This window comes from Pleurodeles waltl, chromosome 3_2 (genome assembly GCF_031143425.1).
Source record: "Pleurodeles waltl isolate 20211129_DDA chromosome 3_2, aPleWal1.hap1.20221129, whole genome shotgun sequence".
NCBI lineage: Eukaryota > Metazoa > Chordata > Amphibia > Caudata > Salamandridae > Pleurodeles > Pleurodeles waltl.
Window position 1 is genome coordinate 188,998,118 of NC_090441.1, and position 23,522 is coordinate 189,021,639.

The window sequence follows — 23,522 nt, forward strand, 5'->3', positions numbered from 1 at the left end:
GAGCCGGCTTCCACCCACCCGGGGAGCCGATCCAATGGGAGAAGCGGTGAGTAGGGTAGTTTTTTGACTCCCTTTTGGATATACTTCTTCCAATATGTGTGTGCAGCTGTCATCAACGGGTTTGTGCACGTGCTTTTAGTTTGCTTATCCAACAGCCAGCCTAGTATGGGAGCACCTTGGAGTCGGGATTGCAGCCAAATAGTTTCTGCCGAGCTGGGTCTATGGAGCCAATTTAAAATCCACTGCAGCTGTGCGGCCGCAGAATAGAGCTCAAAGTTTGGGGCGCCCAGTCCACCCATTGCTACCGTATGATGCAGCGTGGTGAGTGCAACCCGCCTTCTGCCCTCGCCCCACACCAATTGTAGTAGGATGGAGTTCAAGCTAGCGAAAAAGCTTTTGGGGATAATGATTGGTAGGGCCGCAAAATAATACAACAGTCTAGGTAATATCAGCATGTTTGCTATAGCTACTTTACCCAGTGGTGAAAGTGGTAATTTATTCCAAAAGCGTACTGAGCTCTCAACAGAGGACACCGCTTTCCCCAGATTTCCATCCCTTAGGTCTTCTGCCCTGTGGTAGACGTTCATCCCTAGGTATTTAAATGTATCGAAACACCATTTTAGGTGGCCTGGTGGGGCACATTCTTGCCTCGCAGGGGGCCAGCTGGTTAGTGGGAATATACAGGATTTCCACCAGTTAACTATTAGGCCTGATACCCTTCCGAACTCAGACAGCAGCAACATCACTCGGGGCAGCGACTCCTCCACTCTGCATATGTATATCAAGGCATCATCTGCGTATAGTGATATGGAGTGGAGAGTACCGTTCCTTGACACCCCCCATTCTTCTTTTTTGGCACGGACGCGTGCAGCTAGTGGTTCCATCGCTAAGGCAAATAGGAGGGGGGAGAGGGGGCAACCCTGTCTTGTTCCCCTGCTAATCAGAAAGCTTTCTGATATTACTCCTCCAGTCTTCACCCTGGCCTGTGGGGCAGTGTACAGAATGCGTACCCAGCTTGTGAATTTTGGACCGATGCCCAGTAACTGCATAGTGGCAAACAGGAAGTCCCATTCTAATGTATCAAACGCTTTTTCTATGTCAAGCGATATCACCGCTTCCTCGAGTGCGGTCGGGGGGGTGTCACCCATCACACTGAGCAGCCTCCGAATATTTAGGAAGGTGTTACGTTTCGGGATGAATCCATTCTGGTCTTCATGTACCAGGATATGCATGTAGGGAGCTAGTCTGTTAGCCAGCATTTTGCCAAGGATCTTACAGTCTAGGTTTAACAGTGAGAGAGGTCTGTAAGACCTGACGTCAGTGGGGTTGGGCCCCTGCTTTGGGAGGACCACTATCATTGCCTCTCTCATTGTGGGGGGCAGGATACCGTTGCTCCCTGCTTCTTCAAACGTTTTTAGGAGATGTGTGTTAAGGTGTGTCGCAAAAGTGGAGTAGTATTCTGATGGCGGGCCGTCTGTCCCTGGGGCTTTATTCCTAGGTAATTGTTCAAGGGCCTTATTAAGTTCCCCTAATGTGATGGGGGCTTCTAGTGTCTCTCTGTCGGCGTGCATTACTTGAGGCAGGGGAGAATCTGCTAGAAAGGACTCAAGCTGTTGGATGGAGCATGATGTGCTTTTGGTGTATAATTGTGTATAATATTCCCTAAACGCATCATTTATTTTTACCTGCGTGGTAGCTATTGCGCCTGCGCCTACTCCTATCGCCCCGATTGGAGGGCACCGCCGGTCCTCCCGCAGCAGCCATGCGAGCAGCCTACCAGATCTGTCGCCTTCCGACTGTAGCCTAGCCAAGTTTGTGATCGTGAAGGCGTAATGTAGCATCAGCCTTTGCATGTTCCGCGCGCGTTTCCTTCAGAGCCGTGCATGGCGTTTCATTGCGGGCAACTGCGTTTTCTAGTGCTCTTAGTTTCGTCTCCAGCTTGCTAACCTCTGCGTGGAGTGTGTGCCTCACCCCCCCTGTAGTGGAAATACAATGTCCACGGATCACCACTTTGTGTGCGTCCCACTCCATTGCTCTTAGTTTTGTGGTGCTGGTGTTTAATTCCCAATACTGTTTTAGTGCTGTTCTTAGTGAGTCTGTGAATGCAGGGTCGTGTAAGGCTTCCGCTTGTAGCCTCCACGTTGGGATAACCTGGCGCTTCCTGCCCCAATCCAAAACTATTTTAAGCGGTGAGTGATCTGATAGTGTCTTGGCTAGGTATTCTATTCCACTAGTCGCTGTGCAGATCTCCTGGGTGCCCCACATCAAATCTATCCTGGTGTGTACCTTATGTGGTGCTGAATAGAATGAATATTCCCTGTGTTGTGGGTGTTTCATGCGCCATATGTCATGGAGGCTCATGTTACTAGCCCATGTTGATAATGGGCGGCTGAGGTGTCTAATGACTGTTGAATGTGTGGAGGGATTTGACCTGTCCAATGCTGGGTCCGGCGTGCAGTGTTTCGGGGTTCGTTAATAACGCTGGAGTGAGTGTGCTCAGGAAGTCAGGCAGTGCGCTATTGGGAGCATATACCCCTATAATTGACAATTGTTTGCCGTCCAGCTCACCCTCCACTACCACATACCTGCCCTCGTGATCTATCTTGTGTGATGTTTGGATAAAGGGGACATTCCCTGCTATCCATATGAGTACCCCCCTCGCGAAGGTTGAATAGGATGTACCCACAATCTGACCTCCCCATTTACTGCGTAGGTCTTGCAGGTCAGGGTCCCGTAGGTGAGTCTCTTGTAGGATTGCAATATGTGTGCCATGGCGTTTGAGTCGTGTATGCACCCTGGACCTTTTGCCTGGAATCCCCAGTCCCCTAACGTTCCAGGTGACTATGTCATATTTGTATGTACTGTGGGTTATGGATTGGGCCATGTTCAATTTGTGAGTGTGTGTCTTGCTCCCAGATTCCCGGGAAGGCCCACTGAGTCTCCTCCGCCCCCGTCGCCCCCGCGGGCGGGCCCCCAACCTCCGGGCAATTGTCCTGAGTTGTGAGCAGACCGGTAGTGCACAAACTAAAAGTTACCCTCTTTCCCTCCCCAACTGGATCCCAACCCCAACTGTGAACTTGCAACAAGCTACACACCCATTTGGGTGCGAGCTGAGGTGTATCCATATGGATGTCTGTGGGGGAGCAATGATACTATCCGGATGCGGCTCATTTTAGGGGCTCGCATCCTTCTGCAGACATGGTCTGCTAGTGGTTTGGGGCACTCCCGGGGCGCGGCCAAACGCCCACCCCCCCCGCTCTACGCCGCCAGCTGCGCACAATATGAATAAAGGAGTTATCTCCAGGAGCAAACGTGCAAGGATACATAAGTTCAGGTGATGTGACCACCCACTTCAGGAGGGAGTCGCAAAGTTCAGTTCTGTGCTCCGGCTGTGGCGGTTGGTCTCCCTGGGGGGGATAGTTCAGTAGTGTTTGTTCAGAGTGTGTCTGCGGACCTGGGGGTGAACTCCGGGCCCCTCAGTGCCTCCGTTAATGTAGAGTCCGAGCTGATCGAGTCAGACTCCGAGCCTTCCTCTGGATGGGTCCTGAGAGTCTCAAAGAAATTCTGTGTTAGTAGGGGGGGTTTCTTTAAGGGCCCTGGCTCTCTCCTCTGCAGCCTGTTCCACCGTGGGTTGACCCCTGGCGTGCCTCTTGGATCTTTTCCTAGGTTTTGTCGTTGACCAGTTCTCGTCGGTGCCGGCTGCCTCGCGGGGGTGGGCGATGCCTTTGGCATGCATCCACGTCCAGGCATCTTCCGGTGAGGTGAACACATGGGTGCGTTCATCTGTTATTACGCGTAATTTAGCGGGGAACATTAATGCGTATTTTATGTCATGTTCCCGGAGGCGTTGTTTAACTTGAGTGAAGGAGTTACGTTGCCTTTGCACTTCCTGAGTGAAGTCTGGATAAGCGTGAACGGTCGAGTCCTCATACCTGTATGGGCCTTTGCTGCGGAACTGTTGAATGAAAATGTCACTTACCCAGTGTACATCTGTTCGTGGCATTAGTCGCTGCAGATTCACATGTTTGGCACAGTCCGCTGCCTGGTGTTGGGCTCGGAGTATTACAAGTTGTTTTTCTTCGAAGAAGTCTTTTTGGTCACGGGACCGAAGGACTCCTCCCTCCTCGGCTCCATTGCGCATGGGCGTCGACTCCATCTTAGATTGTTTTCCCCGCAGAGGGTGAGGATGGAGTTGTTTGGTATAAATAGTGCCCATGCAATGGAGTGAATATGTATGTACGTTAAGAGTTTCTAATAATTATTTACAAATGTTCAGATGTTTAAGATTTATGATCTACTTCTAAACGGCTACAGGCTTCCCGGGGAGGTGGGAGGGTACATGTGAATCTGCAGCGACTAATGCCACGAACAGATGTACACTGGGTAAGTGACATTTTCAGTTTGATGGCATATGTTGCTGCAGATACACATGTTTGGCATAGACTATAAAGCAGTTACCTCCCCTAAAAGCGGTGGTTTAGCCTGTAGGAGTTGAAGTAGTTTGGAATAATGTTCTTAGTACAGCTTGGCCCACTGTAGCTTGTTGTGCATTTAGTACGTCTACACAGTAGTGTTTAGTAAACGTATGAGGCGTAGACCAGGTTGCAGCCTTACATATTTCGCTCATAGGAATGTTTCCTAGAAAGGCCATTGTAGCACCTTTCTTTCTGGTTGAGTGTGCCTTTGGTGTAATAGGCAATTCTCTTTTGGCTTTAAGATAGCATGTTTGAATGCATCTGACTATCCATCTAGCAATGCCTTGTTTAGAGATTGGATTTCCTATGTGTGGTTTTTGAAAAGCTATGAACAGTTGTTTTGTTTTCCTGATTAGCTTTGTTCTGTCAATGTAATACATTAGTGCTCTTTTGATGTCTAATGTATGTAGTGCCCTTTCAGCCACAGAATTTGGTTGTGGGAAGAACACTGGCAATTCTACTGTTTGATTTAAATGGAATGGTGAGATTACTTTTGGCAGAAATTTTGGATTTGTTCTTAGAACTATTTTATTGTTGTGTATTTGAATAAATGGTTCTTGTATGGTAAATGCCTGTATTTCACTTACTCTTCTGAGGGATGTGATTGCAATGAGAAATGCGACCTTCCAGGTTAGATATTGCATTTCACAGGAATGCATGGGTTCGAAAGGTGGACCCATGAGTCTTGTTAAGACGATGTTAAGATTCCATCAAGGAACTGGTGGTGTTCTTGGTGGTATAATTCTTTTTAGCCCTTCCATGAATGCTTTAATAACTGGTATTCTAAATAGAGACGATGAATGAGTAGTTTGTAGGTAAGCAGATATTGCTGCGAGGTGTATTTTTATAGATGAAAAAGCGAGATTTGCTTTTTGCAAATGTAGTAAGTATCCTACTATGTCTTTAGTAGAGGCATGTAATGGTTGTATTTGATTGGCATGGCAGTAGTAAACAAATCTTTTCCACTTAGATGCATAGCAGTGTCTAGTGGAAGGTTTTCTAGCTTGTTTTATGACCTCCATGCATTCTTGTGTGAGGTCTAAGTGTCCGAATTCTAGGATTTCAGGAGCCAAATTGCCAGATTCAATGATGCTGGGTTTGGATGCCTGATCTGTTGTTTGTGTTGTGTTAACAGATCTGGCCTGTTGGGTAGTTTGACATGCGGTACTAGTGAAAGGTCTAGTAGAGTTGTATACCAAGGTTGTCTTGCCCATGTGGGTGCTATCAGTATGAGTTTGAGTTGGTTTTGACTCAACTTGTTTACTAGATATGGAAGGAGAGGGAGAGGGGGAAAAGCGTACGCAAATATCCCTGACCAACTCATCCATAGAGCATTGCCTTGTGATTCGCGGTGTGGGTACCTGGATGCGAAGTTTTGGCATTTTGAGTTTTCTTTTGTTGCGAACAAATCTATCTGGGGTGTTCCCCAAATTTGAAAGTACTTGTTCAGAACTTGGGGGTGAATTTCCCATTCGTGGACTTGTTGGTGGTCTCGCGAAAGGTTGTCTGCTAGTTGGTTTTGTATTCCTGGAATAAATTGTGCTATTATGCGAATGTTGTTGTGAATCGCCCACTGCCAAATTCTTTGTGTTAGGAGGCACAATTGTGTTGAGTGTGTTCCTCCTTGTTTGTTTAAATAATACATTGTTGTCATGTTGTCTGTTTTGACAAGAATGTATTTGTGTGTTATTATGGGTTGGAAGGCTTTTAACGCTAGAAATACTGCTAACAGTTCTAGGTAATTGATATGAAATTTTGTTTCGTGTATATCCCATTGTCCTTGAATGCTGTGGTGATTGAGGTGTGCTCCCCACCCTGTCATGGAAGCATCTGTTGTTATAACGTATTGAGGCACTGGGTCCTGAAATGTCCGCCCTTTGTTTAAATTTTTGCTGTTCCACCATAGAAGCGAGAGGTATGTTTGGCGGTCTACCAACACCAGATTTTGAAGTTGACCCTGTGCCTGTGACCATTGTGATGCTAGACACTGTTGTAAGGGTCGCATGTGTAGTCTTGCGTTTGGGACAATGGCTATGCATGATGACATCATGCCTAGAAGTTTTAGCACATGTTTTGCTTGTATCTTTTGGTTTGGAAACATAGCACTTATTACCTTGTGGAATGCCTGCACTCTTTGTGGACTTGGAGTGGCAATTCCTTTTGATGTGTTGATGGTTGCTCCTAGATATTGTTGTGTTTGACACGGTTCTAGGTGTGATTTTGTATAGTTGATGGAAAACCCCAGTTTGTGAAGGGTTTGTATGACAAATGTGGTGTCGTTTGCGCATTTTTTTACTGTGTTGGTCTTGATTAGCCAATCATCTAGGTAAGGGAACACATGTATCTGTTGTCTCCTGATGTGTGCTGCTACTACTGCTAGACATTTTGTGAACACTCTTGGTGCAGTTGTTATTCCGAATGGCAACACTTTGAATTGGTAATGTATTCCTTTGAATACGAACCGTAGGTACTTTCTGTGAGAAGGGTGTATTGGTATATGAAAGTACGCATCCTTTAGGTCTAATGTGGTCATGTAATCTTGCTGTTTGAGCAGTGGAATGATGTCTTGTAGTGTGACCATGTGAAAATGGTCCGATATGATGTAGGTATTTAGTGTCCTGAGATCTAATATTGGTCTTAATGTTTTGTCTTTTTTTGGAATTAGAAAGTACAGGGAGTAAACTCCTGTGTTTTTTTGTTGTACTGGTACTAACTCTATTGCATCCTTTTGCAGTAGAGCTTGAACTTCTAGTCCTAAAAGTTCTAAATGTTGTGGTGACATTTTGCGTGTTTTGGGGGGGATGTTTGGTGGGAAGTTGTGGAATTCTATGCAATAGCCATGTTGGATTATTGCTAATACCCAATTGTCTGTTGTAATCTGTTGCCAAGATTGGTAGAATTGGCTTAGTCTTCCCCCCACTGGTGTTGAGTGAAGGGGTTGCGTGACTTGAAAGTCACTGTTTAGGTGGAGGTGTTTTTGGAGTCTGGAATCTTCCCCTACTCCTTGGGAATTGACCCCCCCCGATATCCCCTGAAACCTCCCCTTTGGAAGGAACCCTGATATGGTGTGGTTCTTGTTTGTTGGCTGGTGGTGTCTGTGGGTTGGCCACGAAACCCCCCTTTAAATGGAGTTTTTCTGAAAGAGCCTCTGCTCTGCGGGGAGTAGAGTGCGCCCATGGCCTTGGCCGTGTCTGTGTCCTTTTTAAGTTTTTCAATGGCTGTATCCACTTCAGAGCCAAAAAGTTGTTTCTCGTTGAAGGGCATATTAAGGACAGCCTGCTGGATTTCAGGTTTGAAGCCTGAAGTGCGTAGCCAAGCGTGTCTCCTTATGGTGACAGCAGTGTTGACTGTTCTTGCTGCAGTATCGGCTGCGTCTAGTGAAGAGCGGATTTGATTGTTTGAGATCGTTTGTCCCTCTTCCACTATTTGCTGCGCCCTTTTTTGGTATTCCTGGGGAAGATGGTCTACGAGAAGTTGCATCTCGTCCCAGTGTGCTCGGTCATATCTGGCCAGCAGCGCTTGTGAATTTGCGATGCGCCACTGGTTGGCTGCCTGTGATGCTACTCTTTTCCCTGCTGCATCAAATTTCCGGCTTTCTTTGTCCGGAGGTGGGGCGTCGCCAGATGTATGTGAGTTTGCTCTCTTGCGAGCTGCCCCTACTACCACGGAGTCAGGTGGTAACTGCGAAGTAATAAACACTGGGTCTGTGGGTGGTGGTTTGTATTTCTTATCCACCCTTGGGGTGATGGCTCTTGATTTTACGGGCTCTTCAAAAATTTGTTTTGCGTGCCGTAACATCCCTGGTAGCATTGGGAGACATTGATATTGGCTGTGTGTAGCCGAGAGGGTGTTAAATAAAAAATCATCCTCTATAGGATCGGAATGCAGTTGGACATTGTGGAATTCTGCTGCCCTAGCCACCAGTTGCGAGTATGAGGTACTGTCCTCTGGCGGGGACGTCTTTGTGGGGTATGACTCGGGATCATTGTCCGGCACTGGGGTGTCATACTGGTCCCAAGCGTCTTGATCCTGATCGTCATGACTTATGGTAGTTTGCGCTGGTGAGTGCATTTGTGGCGGTGTTTGTGCCGGCGATGCCTGTGGTGGAGAGGGCGGAGGCGTGACTTTTTTAACCACTTTGGCTTGTGGTTGTGCGTCATCCTTTGGAAGTTCGATCCTTCTTTTTCTCATGATTGGGGGAAGGGTTGATATCTTCCCTGTGTCGTGCTGGATGTACAGTCTCTTTTGTGTGTAGTCCGATTCTACACTTTGGAGCTCTTGTCCAAATCTGTGCATTTGGCCACTTATTCCTTGTTCCTCTGAGTAGGATGAAGGTGTGGTATTTTTCGGCGCCGAGAGAGAATCTTTTTTCGGTTTCGGCACCGACAGATTTTTTGTTCCTTTCGGCATGGATTCTCGGTGCCGATGTTTTTCGGTGCCGGTATCTTGTTTTAGTCTCTCGGAGCCGCTTTCTCGGCTCCGAGGTTGCTCCATGGCGGTCCCTCGACCGGAGTCGGGTGTCTTCGCTATGGGCGTGCCCTTTTTCGGCGCCTTCGACGGGTCGCCTGTTTTATGGGTCGAGCCATGGCCTGTTGGCAGTGGCGTCCCCTGGGCTTTCGGTTTGTCGATGGATTTACTTTTCGACGTCTTACTCACAGTTTGTTGCTGTTGTTCGACGTCGGAGTCTCCGGATTCTGATTCCGGAACCGAGAATGTTTCCTCTTCCTCGTCGAAACGTTGTTTTGTCGACGTGGACGCCATTTGTTGACGCCTGGCTCTTCGGTCCCGGACTGTTTTTCTGGACCGGAAGGCTCGACAGGCTTCACAGGTATCCTCCTTGTGCTCGGGGGACAAGCACAAGTTACAGACCAAGTGCTGATCTGTATAAGGATACTTACTGTGACATTTTGGGCAGAAACGAAACGGGGTCCGTTCCATCGGCTTCGATGTCGCACGCGGTCGGGCCGACCAGGCCCCGGTGGGGGATCGAAACTACCCCAAAGTTTTCCGATGATCGGTGTCGATGTACCTAACTATCCCGATACCGAACGGAACAATACCGACGCTTTCTTCCGAGATTTTGACTAACTTTCCGAACCGAAACACGGAGCGAAAAGGAATACGTCCGAACCCGACAGCGGAAAAAAACAATCTAAGATGGAGTCGACGCCCATGCGCAATGGAGCCGAGGAGGGAGGAGTCCTTCGGTCCCGTGACCAAAAAGACTTCTTCGAAGAAAAACAACTTGTAATACTCCGAGCCCAACACCAGGCAGCGGACTGTGCCAAACATGTGTATCTGCAGCAACATATGCCATCGAACGTATCGTATCCCGGTCCCTGAAGTTTAGAAACCTAGCTATCAGCGGTCTCGGAGGTTGACCCGGTGCCGGAGGGCGTCCGGGAATTCCGTATGCTCTTTCCACTGAGAAGAATTTGGATGGGGTTCCATTCAGGACCTCTTTAATTAACCAGTGTTCCAACAGGAGCTCTGAGATTTGATCCAGTGATTTTTCAGGAAAACCAAGAAACCGTATGTTGTTGAGGCGGGATCTGCCCTCCGCCTCCTCTGCTCTTCTCAGCAGTGACTTTACTTCTGCATCTAGGCGGAGAATTTGTTTTTGGTTATCCGCTACCGTGGGGGCCAGTTCACTTAGCGCCGCCTCCGTTGTCTTCACTTTATCAGATAGTTTGCCATGGTCTACTCTGAGGATGTTCAGATCTTGCGATACCGTGTCTATCCTGGTCTCCAGTGAGGTTTTAGTATCCATGATTGCTTGTAATACTTTCTCGAATTGCGAGGAATGGGACATGAGCGTGGACTCCAACGACTGCAGAGAGGGCGTATGCTGCTGATTGCCAGGAGCCTGGCCATGCGTGTTCCGATCCTGGTTTTTAGCTGATTTGGGCCTTCCGGCCATTTTGACTTATCTGTTGTGGCCTGATTCCTCCTACAATCACGCGCTCACCTACGTTCTCTGGGCCCTGCAGACAAGGAGGGCATATATATCCCCGCGGGGCCACGCCAGTGCGCGCTTCGGTTTTTGAGGTTACGGCCCCGCTGGTGGTCCTCTGAGTGAGATCTTATTCAGGCGGTCTGGTACCTCCCGTCGCTGGGTCCGCACGCGTGCTTCGAGCCCCCGGTCGGCAGCCAGCTCCAGGCTCTTGGTCCTCTTTCAGTATGGAACGGAGGAGTGACGTTCCCAAGTGTATTCGCTTAGTGTGTTACGGGCTCGCACAGTTCTTTAAGCAGTGTTCCACCCTGTGGTGCAGGTCGGCGCCATTTAACAGAGGGTATGGCTTAGCCCAATCCGGACCGACCCTGCGCGTAACTCGTCTGTGGTGGCTTCGATATCTAGCTGCAGGTCCAGTGTCGACTCCCGGGATGGGCGCGCCACGCCATCAGTCATGAGGTAGGGAGGCACCCCCAGGGGCCCACATCAGGATTCATCTCCCGTCCTTCACCCCCCCCCTCGTGGGCGGGAGGGGGTAGTCGGTGCGAGGCGGAGGCTATGGCTCCCAGTTCCCTTCGCGGCGGTCCCCGCAGCCGCCGTGCGCCCGCCTCACCGTCCGAACCTCCAAATTTGGTGCAAAACCCCACCCCAGGGGGAGACGCGCCAGTGGCCTCCTGGAGAGAGCGCGTCTGCTGCGGCCGGGTTCACAGCCGCCCGACAGGCCTCATAGCCATGTAAAGCAGTTGGGGGGTCCAGGGAGCGGGTCCCACCCCGCTCGTGAAACAAATTCACCCCTGGCCTGTTGTTGTGGTCCCACAGGGCCTTTCGCGGAGGGGGAGGCGCGTCTCTCCCCTTATTTTCAGCTGTGATGGGGGCACCCACCCGGGGCCCCTGCCACCCCCGCCGCTAGTCCCCCGCCGCTCCACGGAGCCCCCGGCGCCTGGTGGGGGGGGGGAAACTCCGGCGGCCGATAGGCGAGCGGGGAGGGGGGGCGCCCAGGACAGTGTAGATGCAAAATATGGGCTTATCGCCCTCGCGAGGTGGTCCGCTCTCATTTCCGCGCACCCACCTCTTGTTTAGTGTTCAGGGCAGTGTCTCAGCCGTCGCGGCTGACAAAATGGCGGCCGCAGCTCCCTGCTTCGAGCTGCTCCGCGGCAGCCTCTCCGCCCGGCCGCCCGATCGCCTTCAAAGCCGTCGGCGAGGGGAGAGCGGTCCCAGAAGCGGATCCCACCTCAGGGATATGGCAGCGGAGCCCCAGGAGCGCCCCGGAGATGTTTTCGTGGCGGGCTCGATACGGAGCGCTTACTTAAGCGTCCCTCGCGGTCGCCATCTTGGCTCCTCCCCCATGCAGACAGAAACTTATTACAAAAAGAACAACGTTGGATTTACCGTTTGAAGACACATCACCAGGGCCTTAATGGTGAGATCCCGTGGACCCAAGTGATGTAATAGAGATCCGTGACTTTTGCTAACAACTCTGTAGAGTCAGTACTAACTATGGGGTGGAGGAACGAGGACATAAGAGGAAGAAGTAAAGTAGATGCATCCAAATAATTCTTCCCAGAAAAAATCTAAACTTGAAAAGACTGAGGATGGAGTTATATGTTGAATTGTTCCTGGAATTGTCAGTCTTTAATAATCCATAAATGACCATGATACACTTAAAAGATTACACACATCTCTTCCCTAGCAAATAATAGAATTGTGATTTAGACTCTGGACTCATTTTATGTCTTTAAGTGGAAACAAAGGAATCTTTTTGCCCTGGTTCCTCAAAAAATAGTAGCTAGTTCCTAGGCTTTGGAGTAACAACAGCAGGGCCCTAAAACTTGACTAAATTGATATTCTTTAAGATTTATTTAGAAAGCTAAGCAGGGGTGGGCTTGGCTGGCAGTTGGATGGGAGACAGCCGAAGAAATTCTTATGCCCAGTTCCATAGATAGTTAATAATTCTTTATTTATTATTTTTGACTCCTGTTTACTTTTTTCAAGGCTCCAACCATATAGATGAGATAATAAAATAAGAATTAATTGCGGGGTAATTTTGAAAAAAATATCAGATTGGTGGATTATATGTGATGATGAGAGCTACAAGCTCGATTTGAATAATAGCATGCAGTAGAGAAAAGTGCATTCACCCCCATTTTCTACTTTTCCTAAAAACTGTTTTATAATTCCTCAGGACCTGGAGGCCTTTCCCTTTTTTGAAATATTTGAAAAAAATATATTATTATAAAAAAAACATTGTATTTATGGAAGGGTTTCGTTTCTTTCTCGTGCAGCAGCTAAATCACACCGTCTGATCCACAGCTGTGAGCAATCACAGGCTTATTGTGATAGACACACACAGAGGCCAAAGCCACAGGCCACAGTTTGTAACTACCTGGTCATACAAGCTGTGTGCGAGTGAATTTTAAGACATTAACACAAGTAAGTGGAGGGGCACATAACATTAGAAGCATTTAATAATGTTTCAAAGAAACAACCTCTGGAAGATAAGAAGGAGGGGCGAGCCATAAATCATGGTTAGTTTTCTATTCAGAGCATGTTGTTAGAGTGCAGAAGTTACTTAACTGTGGTGCCCTCTTCAAAGCGGAGGCCTTCTCTCTGTTTTATATAATTGCTGATTTTTGGGAGTTAAGATGAGAGTTTTCAGAGATAAAATAAACATATTCTAGTGTGTGAAAGAGGCAACCTTGGAAATGAATGTGATTATAATTATCATAACTTGGGTACGGAGAAGAGAGAGTCCTAACTTTATGAGTGGGTTTGGCCTGCTTGTCGAAATGACATGGAGGCCTTTTATCACATATTAATACTTATGTACATTCAAAGCCAAACTTTGGTGCTTTTAAAGAGCAGCATTTGACTGCATTGTGGTAGTTTCAACCAGGAGCCCTTTAGGAATAGAAGGGGCAGGGTATTTTAGCGCGAGGATAGATTTATAACATCTTTATAAGTTAATGCGATGATTGAGGCCATTACACATAAGTGAGTAGGGAATATCTAACAGAACCCCCGCTTGTTGACTGTCTTTTGATTGTCTTGTATCTGTTGCCTGCTGCCAGTTGGGCATCCAGTGCAAGGAAAGCTTCCCCATTTTAATAATGCCCATCGATTTGAAATTAATTTATTTAACACTGATTAACAGAGGAAGGTTTAGGCGAAGGCTATTATAAGTATAAGCAGATTAATGATGTTCACATCTGCTTGCCTTTATAATGATGTAAAACATCAAGAGATGTGACTCTGTAATAAAAACAAAGGACAAGGTGATTCTCTTAATAAGGTAAGTGAAATGGGAGACAATTGTGGGTGTTGAATAAAGGAGGTCATCTTAGAATTCGGGGGGACTGCCATAAAAAACACAGGGAGGAATTTTCTCATTTTTATCTTTGTTCTATTTTCATTTTTATGTTTGTTTTCTTTTGGACTAGGTAAATACATTTTGAATATGTGGTATGTGTTAGTTCATCTAGGGTAGTGCACAAAGTGAGGTATGAGTGAACACCTTCAAATTAGAAAAAGGTGTGAAGGTAGTTATAGCAAATAAATTATATTAATTAACAATATTACTTCTATATATATATATATATATATATATGTCTTCACCATAGGAGCAGTTGGGCACCACAAGTATGGAGCTTGCAAAGTCATCGCACTAAATTGAGAAGTCCAGGAAGGTAAAACCCATATCTGGGCACTTTGGGATCTGCTGATTCTTTGGTCCTGAAGAAAGCCAATGACCCTTTTGGACAAGAGTGGGCTGAAACCTGTCGACCTGACCTGATATGTGTGTGTCCTAATACCCTTTCCCAGCCATAGTAAAGTTGGACTGTAGCAGAGTGGTAGAGGCATCCTCAGATCACTCTCACTTTCACTGCACTTTTTAGTAGCTTTGTTCACGGATCCCTAATAGTTTCCTGGACTTATGTGGAAACTACCCCCTAGGTTAGGGGAAGAAGGCGATCCCATGATGGTGCTATTAGCTTTGAGTACACCGGAGTAATAATATACTTGTGGTAGAAAATAGCTGGTGAGGGACTTCCAAAAGAAACTAGAGGGACTCCTTGGTGAATACTGGGATGAGTGGTTTCACTCCTGCTGATACTGGAAGACGGTTAGTGGGGAAGCTGAGTGGTAGCCTGATACTTCTACCTCTCCGGTTTGATTCTGATGTGCATCCCTACGGACCAGCAGTGTTCATCACTACAGACCACACCATTCAATCTCTACAAACCCCTCCAGACCATCCCCACAGACAATCATTCACCATCCCTGCATACTACCCAAGACCATGCCTTCATATCGCACTAGACCATCCCTTCACACCACCTTTACAGACCACCAGTGACCATCCCAACAGAGCAACCGGACAATCCCTACAGACCACCCTAGATCCTCCCTCACTAGCCCTGCATAGTAACCCTGACCAGCCTTCAAAACACACCCGATCATCCCTTCATACCACTTGTGACCGCCCTTACAGGCCACACCTGGTCACTCCTGCAGTGGACATCAAGGTACACCTGGAACGCAACCCACTGCTCACGTTGGGAAGGCAATAATCCAACATCAGTTTTAAAAGGGAGAAACCAGTCTTTTCCTTCCAGGGCACAGCCCAAGGGGTGTGATGATAACCCATGTCCACTAACCGTACGGCTCCCCACAACCCCAGACAAGGGAGCAGTACCAACTATACTCTCTGGGTGCACCCCCTAACTGGCAGAGTACACGCTCTACTGACGAACATCCAACCAAATATGGAAAACCTTCAAAGGAACCACCAAATAGGGAACGGAAGGACAGCATTTCCAGGATTATAGCGGTTGAGATAAAGAGGTGTCCTGGTTCTTAACAATGAAAGCACAGTCCATGCCTGTCCTCCTTCCGAAATGAGGATCATGCCTACCAGTGAATATGTGCAAACACGTCTACAACTAGGATGCTCGTATCAGGGATAAAACATAAGTCCCAATATTTTAGTGTACTGGTTTATCATTAAATGTGTAAATCAGCTTAGCTCAGGTGTTCTGTGCCCAAGGTGGTGTGAATACAGCACACAGCCTGGTGACTGTTCTATTTATACATCTTCACCCCTGCACACTACATTTTCCAAGTGGCGCAGGGCACCGGTTCTGTCTACGACCTATGTACAGAGGGGTTTTTCATTGTTTGTTAACCCATACATAGTACTTTGGCACACCAGACCATTACCATGCAAGAGATGAAAATCCAGTTTGCCTCCACAACGGATTGACAGTTTCTCATATGAATGCAGCTGTACTCCAACTAAATTCCCCATACGGCCATGGGGCATTGCACCACCCATCATCCATTTCGACTGCAGCCCACGTACTGTAGGGCCTCTCCATTATTTGTTGACCCAGATGTAAGTGTGTTTGTTATATTAGGCCAATACTACACTGACACGAAAATTCAGATAGCCTCTACAAGTGATTGATAGTTAAAATACGATTGCTTCTATGTTCCAAAAACATTTACCATGTGGTAAAAGTGTTGTGTCGCCTCTGACATCACCCCTTCTTTTTATTCACACACTGGTGTTTCCTTATGGTGAACTGGTGTTGTTTGTTCACACCGGGTGGTGTTTTTTTGTTTAAGTGCGTTTCTATTTTGTAGTTAATTTGGTATTTTGTGTATATAGGCACTGTTTCCACTGTCCGGAGGAGGCCAGATTTATAAAGGCCGAAACGCGTCGACTACATTTTCGGAGGAGTGACTGTTGGAATTTCTGAAATATTGGATTTAATAACTTTGGATGGTATCGGATACTTACACCAGTGACTGACTTTTTTCGCTGATGGAAGATACCCTCCTTGTACAACTGTCATTACCTCTGAGTGATCCTGCTTGCCACTGGATGGCTAAGCAGCTTATGATTAATGTATTACGGTGCCCTAAGGAACTTCTGGCTTAATTGTATTGTGTGTAGTAATTTTATATAACTATTTGTATTTTGTCTTTATGTTATGTATACTGTGTGTTAGTGATATTTAGTTGAGTAGGTGTGTCCTGGTGACTCTAAGATTTAATTGATTTAATCATAATAAAGAAGTAATTTTTCAGTGAAAAATTTAGGTTTTCACTTAGATACTTAGCCGTACATTTATCCCTGCTGGATACCTTTATTCCAGTCACATGCTAACCCGGCGCCTGAATTCATTATCCCAAGCTATTGCTAGACCCAGCTGCTTCAGGTGGAGAAAGGAATAACGAATCGGTGTTCCGGTCGGGGGGTAACCTTTGACGAAGTAAGTGGGTTTTCTGGTGGCACTTAAAGGAGACGGCCAGGAGGTTCCATGACTGATGCACTGACCTCCTGTGCTTCTCCCCCAACATTCCCATAGTTTGTGACTACAAGGATCCCCCGCTCCACTCCTCCATTAAGTGTGGATATCCTGGAGTTAGGGTGAGAGACAGTAGTAGGAATGTGATGGGGGGCATGGATGCTTCACAGCTTTGTGGCATGTTATGGGTGATTGGGTTCACACAAGAATGAGCCACTTTTTTGTGTGCAGTGCACACACTAAAGAGATACATTCTCTACACAGAAGGATGTCCAATGCTATCCTCCCACAAAGCCACTATGTGTATTGATCCTTGGCAACCACAAGTTACATTTATGTCTTGTTTTGTATTTATATATTCGTTTGTGTTTTGCAGTTTTGATTTATGTATAATTTGTTACCTCATGATATATAAATCTCTTTATAACACCTCCTTCCAAGAAGGAATATTCACCTGAAAAGATAACCAGAGATTAGAGATCTGGTATTGGCCACATGTGCACAAGTAGTATATGTGTGTGTGTGTATGTGTATGTGTGTGTGTTTTTTGAAAAGGGAATCAAGTTAGGGTCACATAGGGTCTGTTTGGTCCTAATAAAAGCCCTGGATCCCATGGTGGACCATTCAAGTTCTGAAACATGTCGATCAAAGGGGAACAAGGATGTCATAATTGCATTTCCTTTGTCAGGCTTTTTGTTTTAATCACCCCTCCTTCGCCCTGAATAAAGTTTAGAATGTACTTCTGGTAGGTGGTAGAGAATTTTATCTGGATACCCCACTTTTTCCCTGATTTTCCTTCAGTCTGACAACAACGGCCCATCCGCCATTAGAGCATGCTTTGGTGAGCATGGAATGGCCAAAGATGAAGCATGACACCAGGGGCTGTGTGAGGCAATCCCAAACTTTTTCAGCAAATGCTCTGCATTTTTCAACTGTGGCACACCAGGAGTTAGAAATCCACCCACAATAGACACATTTCTCAAGTAATTGGGAGGTGGAGCCAAAAATTGGGCTTCTTGGCTGTGAGGGCAAGTCTGTTCTTTGTGCGTTAGTGTTACAAGTAGGATTCACCAAGCAGAAGAAAATAGCTCTCACAATTTACACCAAATCTGTAAAGATTCTACACACCTATGTTATTCTACATATGATCTATGCCTCCTTTTTCCCTTCACAGCTTTACCTCTTCCTTTTCACGCATCAGTCCCTTGCTTGCATCATTGGTTTTAACCCTTTCAAACATTTGCTGCTTGCTGCCTCGTATCACCATGTCTTGACCTATGCCTTGGCTTACCACATATTTCTCTTCGTCGCCGAACAAGTCATCTGAATAAAGTCAAAGGAACAAGGAAACAAGGTCAGCCATCTACCTTCATCTCTTCCTTACCTGAGCAGGCTGTTGATGCTGCTGGTACCCCGGTCCACACTGCGCAGCACCTCGCCAGTTTTGCGCCCCAAGTGCCACCGTAAGGACAAGCCGTGGAGATGGGCAAAGAGGCGCGTCTGCACCTCGCGGTTGGTGTACTGCTGGACCCGGATCCACATGAAGGTTCGCAGGTTGCTGACAAAGCCTGTGGAACCTGTGGAGAGAAGCAAGTGCAGGTAAGAGAGCGCGCACCAGGATGACCTGCTGGGATCTACTCACGATCACAGGACTTTCCACACTTTTAGGCAGTGCTGGAATTGAAAAGATCTATATGGGAACATATAAATTGGGGTCAAGGTATGGCAGCAGGGTCACGAGGGGCGAAGTCATGAAAAGCGGAGTGCGACAGTCAACTTATATATATATATATATTTTTAAACTCTGCCACTAAGAAATTGGCAATAAGGACAAATGTGACAGTAAACCTGTTCTGGCTTACTTAATTGTTCACAAAGGGCTGAGTTTGTAGCCATTTTGATATCCTATGGGGTTAAGGTACCTGGTGTGGCTAGCTCTGTGTGCACAGTGATACTCAGAGGATAATGATACCGGTAATATAACTCTGATGGTTAGTTCAGCTCTGGGAGAGATCTGTGTTTTGTCTAGTCGCAACTTAGACTCAAAGTAGCATGGACGTTTAATGCCCCTCCCGCAAGGCTCGTAGTGTAACACGCACACGACAGATTTATATTTTATGCTGAAGTAGGTTACTGCTTTTGACACAGAGGTCCATATCTTGGTTCACACAACACCAACCACTGCGTTAGATTTTAAATTCAGACTGTGATTCCCCCGACTGTGCACTCTTAACTTATAATGCCTGCAGGTAAGGGCTGTAGGCGACTCTTACACCTTGTAACACATGTAACAGGCCTTGTAAATGATTAACACACATATATGCCTTATTGTCTCTGTATAATGTGTGCCTGTGATGTAAAGTGCTTTGATACCCTACACTGGGATGGGTAGCACGTAAAATAATTAAAAATAAATAAATGAGTAAATGCTATTTAAGTTGTTGTGTAGTTACTTGCACAGACCAACACTTCTGACGTGTACAGTACACGCATATCTCTTACATACAGTGGTTGAACAAAATCAAAAACCTGCAGCCAAATCACAGTTTCTCTTAAGTACTTGTGAAATGATAACACACTGAGTCCATCTCCTGTATTGGCATCTAGGACTTTAGCTGCCAGTCAGGATGATACTCGATCAGAAGGAGGACTGATGGCTTCTAAGTTCAGCCTTTGTTTTGGGCCCGGCTGGAAAGTAAACTAAGAAAGCCGCTTCAATCTCCTCCAGGTTGCTGCTCCGAACAGAAGCAGATGATGTGCCTGGTGGTGCTGAGTGTGTCCATGGCAACAGATTATACCAGGACACATTTGACATATTTCAGTGGGGTCAGCCCGGATCCGGCTCAATGAAAGCTTACTTCCTGCACTGCTTTTTTTATTTTTATTTCTTTGATTAGTTTGAAAAAAAAAGAAAATAACAAGCAAGTATCAGCACGATAGTGTACAAAAGCAGTCACTTGCGTGGTATACATGTGTACCAGTGCATCAGTCAAAAGGTAAAGAATCTGACACATATAAGTCCTTACGACAGTTCAAATAACACCAATAAGCGAATTATCCACTTCATCATTGGGGATAACAAGTGTCCATACTCCCTTCTGCTTTTCTACCATTATGCTATCGCCACGTTACAGAACCCTGTCAAACATGCAGGGGGAGAGGGATGAAAACTAGGGGGGTAATGAACACTTAAAGTATCTAGGCTGGCTTAAAGTAGGTGAAACACCAATGTGCCCCATGAATTGACCTTTGTCTAGGGGGCACCAGCTTGGAGACTCCTACACTGCTTTTACAGCATTAATCGCAATTTTAGAGAGAGATCCATGGCCCTCATGATGAGTGTCGTGAAGCATCGGGCAGCATCAATGCTGAGCAAATTTACCGATACTAGGGTACCATGAGGGACATCCTAGAACTGAGGAGTTACTGGGGGGAATCAGCAATAAAGGTATTGATTCCACTTGCTGTGTCTACTTTTAACCAGCTATTTCCACCACCTGCCTCAGAGGGAGAAATGATCAAGTTTCATGATTTATCGCTGGACGCATGATTCAGATCCAGCGTGGAGGCCTGCGAGCCTATCAGAGAAGACCAAAGTCCCTATAACCAAGTGTCAGGAGTTGAAAAGGCTCCTTTTCCAGCTTATTCACTTTCCACAAACCTGATGCATGTGGAATACTTGTTTAAAGCAGACATCAGAAGTTACACACTACTTTTTATTGCCCTGAGGTACAACCATTTTTCTAAGTAAACTGGTCGGAGGGACTATAAAATCTCCGGCGTGCATCTCCCCACAAAGTAAGACACTTGTAAACTGTCCAGGTGTCCCACTCGAACCTTTATTTACAACCTGCCATGTGGCAGCGGAGTAAAGCGTAATACAACACAACCACAGCTCTGAGGAAAGCGGACTACAAACACTGACTTGAGATGCAAAACTCATTTACACAACTCTACTCTCTCATGTGCTGTAAGGGCTTGTTTACACTTTAGTGAGGTAAAGCCTGGATCTGCACTCCCTCTCGGACTGTCTGTGAATGCCCGTAACATCCCTGGACTGTCCTATACCTACTCTGGATGTTAAACAGTAGATGGCACACAACATGCCACGCAACCACATGTGGAAAAAGGTTTACCTATGCATCTGTCAAGCCCACCTACAGTACTCAGCTAACACTAATGAGCTCTGCCTGAGGACTACACTGATGTCGAGCAACCGCTAAGTCCCACCGTTTAAGAGGAGCAAGTCCCCGTCTTGAGGTCTACGCCACTTCAGGGCCCAGTTCCTTGCTCACGGAGTTGGTAGCCCTATGTGGTGACTTGCAGCACACTGCCCAGTAATTCACACCATGGAACTGGTATTTGTCTACACCTGGTGAAGATAGGATCCATGACACAGATAGCCTTCTTTCAAGAAGGGTGTTAAGTCTACGCCACTGATGATGTCCTTCTTTCAAGGAGGATATCAGGTGCCTGCTACTGATGCCATGACTGGCAGGGCAGAGATCTGGCACGGCCGATCCGCAGGCATGGTCTGCTCTCCTCAGAAAACAACTACACTCAAAATTGTCACCTCCTAGAATGTTTTGATCTAAGACATTTTTGCATGTGCGATCAGCCAATTCCATCACCACACAAATCTCAGGAGAGCAGCAACCTAATATCTCATTTGTTCTCAAATGTCTCCCATCCTGGAGTAGAGACATGGTCTGTGTCCTACCAGGACTTCAAACACAGTGCTTGCCTTGTGCTCAGCAGCCAAGGCGCCTGCTGCAGGCTTCATGTGCTCACTGTAGGGAAGGTGGCCCTAGACAGGTTTTACCTGCTGCTGAGGCAATGCTTTGAAGATAGTCCCAGGTGAAGTGGCTACGCTCTGCTGAAACTGATGATGCTGTGATCGCTCAGTACATGATCTCTTGAATAAAGCATCAAACTAAACCTGCGGCATACTCGCCTTATTTTCTACCACATCTCTTCGTTTGTCACTAGACAGAACATCAAAACCCACTGTTGGTTACCTGAGAAGGAAGGAGTATTTCCACAGAAGAGGGATACTGTGTTCCTTTCAGGTAAGGAACTGGACTGGGCCTCTATGGATGACATGATCTGGTTGGTGGAGGGTCTTACAGCATCATGGTGAGATCACTTATGGCTTCTACTGCCATATCTCGAAGAAGGGAAAGGTTCTCGGATGACAACAGTGGTGGGAACCTATCGAGCTCTGAAGACAGCACTGATAGAAACCAGTGTATCTCTGGTGACATCCGATGGAGAAAGCTCTATTGATGTTAGTGATGGAGAGGTGAGGGATTGGGTGAATACCTGTGATAGACAGGAGCCACTGGTGATGTCGCTAATGAAAAGAGGGGGATGGAGAACAGGAGAGCTCTGGGGATATATTTTCATTAAGAGGGCTCTAGCAATATCACTCACAGGAAAGCGAAGGAGTTGGGAGATATCAGTGATGGAGAGTGGAATCAGTGGTGACATCACTAATGAAGTGAGGGGAAGACGTCTGGTGACATCCTGCATGGAGAGGAGGAGGGCTCTAGCGGAATCACTGACAAGAGCTTTGGTAACAGATCCGAGTGATATATCAGATGGAGAGAGGGGAAGGTCCCCTGCAGATCTCACTAGCATTCTCAGGGGGGTTTGGAGGACATCTGAAACTAAACGAGGAAAAGTGACTACAGGACATCCAGAAGGATCTGCAATACAACTCCAGAGATGAGAATTCATAAAAATTGAACACACCCCACACTTAACAGCACCCAGAATTTAGCCCCCTCCTGCACCCACCACCCCCACACTAACATCAGATGTGGGGTTACCTGCTCCTCCTCCCTGCAGAAACTTCAGCGCCACGTAAATGCACACAGTGCGAGCAAGGGTGGGCCACGGCGTCTCCCCAGACATCTCATTTACTGAAAAAAGAGAACATAAAAGACATGGTTAGCAGCACAATGTGGGATCCAAAGAGGGACATTTCTTAAGGGGGTGATGGTGGGATCGAGCGGCATTCGCCAGTAGGTAGTCAGGTCCAGGGCCTCCTGTTGGGTGCGGCAGCGTCTATGTGAGGTTTCAGCACAGACAGAGACCTAGGGCTCTGTGGCATGTGGCAGAGACACCTTTCACATTTAAAAATGTGCTTATTGCCTTCCCTTCCCTCTGACAACAGCTCAATGTTTACTTTGTCATCGGTGGTGGGAGACCAGGAGAAACATACACCACATCCACCTTGAATTTTTATGCTCAATAGTACGGAATAAGCTTACAGACCTGGATATATCTGTTAAAACTTTAGCAACTCAATCCAAATAGGTATTTGTGAAATGTATTTATAATCTAGGTCCTTTTTCAACTTAAAAATACATTCTGCTAAATTTCAAAGGCTTTTACTCTTATTATTTGTGAAGGAGACAAAAATCAATTACCATCTAGCCAAGCAATGAAATTGGAGGCAGCTGCTATGTAAAACAATTGATAAGAGCAACTTAAAAAGGAGATGTAAAGAAACTGGGCAAACGATGTGCAGATAAAATAAAATGCTGGGATTTAAAGTAAAGTCTACAAAAATGAACAAAATAAAACACAATTTGAACCAGATTTGTCAGTGAGGAGCAAGGGACTACTATTAGGTGAATGTGAACAATGTGCAGAGGTTTTAGACATTCACTCAGAGTGAAGGGAGCCAATGATCATAGTGGGTTGACCCACTGCCCCATGCTGCAGGTGGGCGAAAGCAAACTGAGAATGACGATTGAGCAGACCACTGGATGAAGC

At 46.6% G+C, this 23,522-nt stretch overlaps 1 protein-coding gene across 2 annotated transcripts in view; it reads right to left on the bottom strand.

The window, feature by feature from the left end:
- ABCB6 (ATP binding cassette subfamily B member 6 (LAN blood group)) overlaps nucleotides 1-23,522 on the bottom strand; it is a 190,496-nt gene that overhangs the window by 108,843 nt on the left and 58,131 nt on the right. For both annotated transcript variants that reach the window (XM_069227144.1, XM_069227145.1), the window contains exons 5-6: nucleotides 22,571-22,663; nucleotides 18,124-18,316 (exon numbers count right to left, since the gene is read on the bottom strand). In XM_069227144.1, the coding sequence (XP_069083245.1) occupies nucleotides 18,124-18,316; nucleotides 22,571-22,663 (286 nt within the window). The remainder of the gene's footprint in view (nucleotides 1-18,123; nucleotides 18,317-22,570; nucleotides 22,664-23,522) is intronic.